The sequence below is a fragment of the Pteropus vampyrus genome, unplaced genomic scaffold, assembly GCF_000151845.1.
Source record: "Pteropus vampyrus isolate Shadow unplaced genomic scaffold, Pvam_2.0 Scaffold173, whole genome shotgun sequence".
NCBI classification, from domain to species: domain Eukaryota; kingdom Metazoa; phylum Chordata; class Mammalia; order Chiroptera; family Pteropodidae; genus Pteropus; species Pteropus vampyrus.
The window spans coordinates 898,486-903,126 of record NW_011888954.1 but is presented as its reverse complement, the minus strand read 5'-3'; the positions used below and the strand labels follow the sequence as shown (position 1 = coordinate 903,126).

At 47.3% G+C, this 4,641-nt stretch overlaps 1 protein-coding gene across 1 annotated transcript in view; it reads right to left on the bottom strand.

The window, feature by feature from the left end:
- PLB1 (phospholipase B1) overlaps window positions 1–4,641 on the bottom strand; it is a 135,567-nt gene that overhangs the window by 52,423 nt on the left and 78,503 nt on the right. Inside the window, exons 25-26 of the mRNA XM_011370761.2 lie at window positions 2,469–2,534; window positions 2,048–2,148 (exon numbers count right to left, since the gene is read on the bottom strand). Coding sequence (XP_011369063.1) covers window positions 2,048–2,148; window positions 2,469–2,534 — 167 coding nt within the window. The remainder of the gene's footprint in view (window positions 1–2,047; window positions 2,149–2,468; window positions 2,535–4,641) is intronic.

The following is a 4,641-nucleotide window of genomic DNA, read 5'->3' as shown; positions in this document are numbered from 1 at the left end:
AGGACACAGGGGCACAAATCCCTGCAGTCCAAACAGAAGAAATCACTGTCTGAGTGCATGACACAGAAATATATTTAACTTGGAGGTATCAGGAGCCTGTGTTAATGGGGGCCCTGGCTGGCTAACCTGTTAAGTGTACCAGATGAAGCTGAAGATTTCCCAGACCTAGATTTGCTCATGAAAATGAAATCATTACTTCTAACATCTGCAGGAGTGATTTTTAGGGAGCTGAGTGACCTTATGACTATTTGAGGATGGTGCAGTACAGATAAGGCACACCTCCTTTTCAAAATAGTTAAAACAATGACAATAATAATGGCTAACACATACTGAATACTTACTGTGCCAGGAGTTTTATGGGTTTTAACCTGTTTAATCCTCCTTAGCTATTCTAGAAGTTATGTTACCATTATCCCCATTTTATAGATGAGAAAATTGAGGCTCAGTGCATTTAATTACTTTCTCAAGGTCATGTGGATGCTAAGCATAGGAACCAGGACTCGAACTCAAGTCCATCTGGTTTGAACCTGAGCTCTTAAACCCTAGTTAAATTGCTTCTGTCTAGACATAGCTCTGGTCTGGCTGGCACCATCTTGCAAATCTGGGCTTTAGGTCCAGGGGGCCTAGGTGATTACAGTGGGGATTGGCACCACCAAGTGTAGACTCAGCACCACCAAGGAAAGCACCACCACTGAGACAGAACAGTGGAGGGGCAGGGAGAGCAGAGCACCGGAGGGGCAGCCGGACCCGAGTCTGTCGAACCCAGAGTCAGTGACCTGGCCATTTTAGATCTGAGAACGGACATGGCAAATGCCTACTCTGACCTTTTAGATTTAATTGTTTACAAACCCGGCATTGATCAGTAACAAGAGACTTCTGGGTGAGCTGCTCTGAAATGGAATGAATACACTAAACCCCATGTGGCCCAGTGACTGGAGAAAGTGGGAGCCAGGGAATGAGTCAGCAGCTGAAAATAGCAAGCCTGACACCAGCTGCGTTAAAAGGCATGTGTCATCCAGCCATCCTCCTGCTCACAGCATCCTCAGACCTCCTGAAGGGACCTATGCAGTCTGGGCCCCCAGGTGAGATTTGGCATGGATCTTCAGGGGAGCAGCTAAGATATGTCTTAATTTCCAGGAGCGAATCTGGCCCTTGTGAATTATTCAGCAAACAGCCGCTGTGCCCCTATGCTGTGTTCGCAGTGACTCAGATACAGAGATCAGGACTAGGAGGGAGAGGCTCATGAATAATTACCATGTAATGTGTTAAGGATTGTGGTGTGTGTGGGGTGGGGGAGTGTCTGGTACAGAGCTGGCGGGGGGTGGGGGGAATGGGCACAGCCATCATGACATCAGCCAATGGTCCAGAGGAGGCCTTGTAGGAAGCAATGCTGTGAGAAATGTTCATGTTTGGGTTAGAAGGACATGTCATTTATGAGGGGCACGGAGACGTAATACTAGAGAGGGAGCCACCTTTGTTTGGCTTTGGAGACTGGGGATGAAGAAGGCCTCTTGGGGGTCTTCCGGGACTGAGGGTCTCTGTTCTCTGAGGAAGACGCTGTCCTCTAGACTCTACTGATCTAATTTGGCCACCTTCTCCTCTAGCAAGTGACAATAGCCCTACATTTGTGAATGACCAGCCTGGAGCCCCTACACCAAGCAGAGGCTCCCTCTGTCTTGGAAATGTGCCCCTTGCGGGGGGCAGGGTAGCTCTGAACACACTCAAAAGTGGGCCAGGGGCCAGTGAGCCTTGTCCACACGGGCCCACTCCATCCCCATGGTTGACTCTCCCCCCTGGGGGGACTGAAGGGTGTCCTGAGCTGACATGACAACAGAAGCATGGCCGGGCGGTACATGCATACGCCAAAGGTGGCCGAGGCCCATCCTGAGGTCACAAAAGTCTCCTTCTCTAGGCCTTGTCAGGTTAGAAAACGGGATGGTCTCAGTACTCCTCGCACTTCTGCCCGTGGGTTTTCTAACTAATCACAGCCACTTTCTGCCAAGGGCCCCGTGACCCCTTCGGGAACGGGGAGAAGCTTCTGTCCTACCTGAGGATCAGCCTTGGACAGCTGACTCTCTCCTCATGGTACAGCTCCCTTAGGTTGATGATCTGCAGTATATTCACCAGGTTGACAAATGCCCGAGGAACCTGAGCAAAGGCAGGATCGGTTCCTGACAGGGTTGGTGCTAGGCAGCCCCTCTCACCAGGTGGCAGGTCTACTGCCTCCCATCCGGCCTCACCCACTCCCTTCACCCCTGCCACTCCGCTTCCTTCTGCTCCCCGTCGGCACCTCTGCGTTCAGGCTGCTGGGACCAGGACTGATGGCACGAGTCAGTGCTGGTCTCCAGCTAAAGGGGACCTGGCAGGGAGGTCTCAGCTAGAAGCCAGAGCTACCTCCAAGCTGTCTGAGGCCAAGGAGGAGGGCTGTGGTTGAGCTGCTCAGAGGCCGTGTGACCCAGCCTGCGTACCTCAGCATGGAGGATGTCCAGAGCCTTCCCAATGTTGGCTGTGAAGTTCTGGGGAGAATAGTGAGCCTGCAGGAAGAAGAAAATGTCTAACACCATCCATTACCCTCTCTCTCTCAGCAGACCAAGGTGGCTTCCTCTCTTGGGTCCCTTCCTTCCTGTGTTTCAGCCAGAATGGGCAACACTGAAACATAGGTTTGCCTTGGGGGCCCCAGCCTCCATACCAACCCCATGGTCTTCAGGCTTGTCATGGCTGTGACCTCTTTCTTCTGCATAGGAAACCCCTTCTTCTGCATGGAGCTAAAGAAAGCTCTGGATCCACTTCCTATCACCTAGATGCAGGGCCCCAGCTAAGGCATATAGCATCTCTGGGCCCCTCTAAAATGGGGTGTTGGAGCAGAGGACCTCGAAGATCTCCTGCAGCTTGAACATCCTCTGGTCCTATGGCTTGATTGCTTCCGCTGAGAGACTCAAGGGGCTGGGGACCTTGCTCAGTCAAATCACTTAAGGAATAACAGAGGGGAAGAGGAAGGGTCCTGTGAACCCCTTCCCCCAAGCGTAAACACATTTTAATGGTTCTTTCTCTTGATTTTGATGTTTGTGGTTCTTCAACTTGTTTAAAGCAATGGAACCCTTTCTCCAAATCAAATCGAACCAAGAGCCCTGCCCTACCAACCAGACCAAAGCTGGGGGAAGTGGGAGAGGGCCTGTGATCCCCCCTCCGCACCCACCCAGCAGCCACAGGACTCCGCTGTGAGCCCTTCACATCGCAGCTTAAAACCCCCAGGCCCTGGTGACTCTGATGCAAGGAAAGACGGCTCTGAGGGGTCTGGGGGGCTGGGTCACCTCCCAGGGCAGGTGCTCACAGACCACAGCAAGACTCGCCACTTCCTAAACTTTGCTCTTCTGGTCTCCTTTCTGCCTGACAAACATCCTCAACTTCAAGTCCCAGGTGGAAAGCCTCTTACTTTGTGTTAACCTCTGACACTAACCCCCATCCCTGCCAATTCCCGTGGCAATTCGGACTTCAGCACTAGAACCATATTGTGATGTTTTTCTCATCGGGTTACGGTGTCTCCCTGCCCTGACAGAGTGAGTTCCTTGAGAATAGAGCCTGTGTTTCACTTCTCTGCTTAGCTCCTAGTCCACCGCCTGGCATAGGAAGCATGCCCAACAAATGAAACTGGAAATAAAAATTCTGTTTATCAGAAAACATAGTAAACAAACCTAAGTAGAAGACAACAAATAGGCAACATATTTGACAATGGGTTGGTATACCTAATATAAGGGCTTTTTACAAATCAATAATAAAAAGATAAATACCTTAACAGAAAATGGCCAATAATATAGAATTTATCAAAAGGAGAAGTTCAAATGAGCATTAAACAAGAGAAATAAAAGTTTGTTCCTACCTAGTAAGTAAATAAGTGCGAAATTTGAAAACAAGATACAATGTTTTCATTTAGCAGCTATTAAATAACATACATTGCCACTTGAAATGTGGGCAAATAGGCGTAATTGGCACAAACATTCTGGGAGCAATTTGGCAATACGTATCCACAGCATTAAAAATGTGTGGCATCACCAGAAAGTAAGATGGATGGATATGTGTTAAATTAATATAGCACAATGTTAACAATGGTAGAATCTCGGTAGTGGGTAGATGGGCATTTACTATATAAGTCTTTCAGTTTCTTAGTATGTTTGGAAATTTTCATGATAAAACATTGGGAAAGCATATATATCTTTTTGCTTAAAAAGCTTACTACTTAGACTATATACCAGGAAGCAATTATGGATGTACATAGAGATGGATGTTTATCTTGGTGTTCTTTATAACAGGCATAATTAGAAGTAATATAATCTAAATGCCAAATAATTGAGAATGGTTAAGTCAATTACAGCCAATCTATATTATGGGTTACTACGCAGTCATTAAGAATTATTTTATGGGATAACAAATATTGACATAGGAAGATCTTCTCAATGTGTTGCTATTAAAAAAAAGTAGGTTACCAAACAATATTTTCAGGATGACATCATTTTGAGAAAATAATAGAGCAATTTCTCCATAGTCACAGAAGATGCTAGAGACATTTATCAAAATGTTAATAGTGGCATTTCTGGATGTTGTAATTACGTTATAGAGAATATTTTTTGTCTCTGTACTTTGATA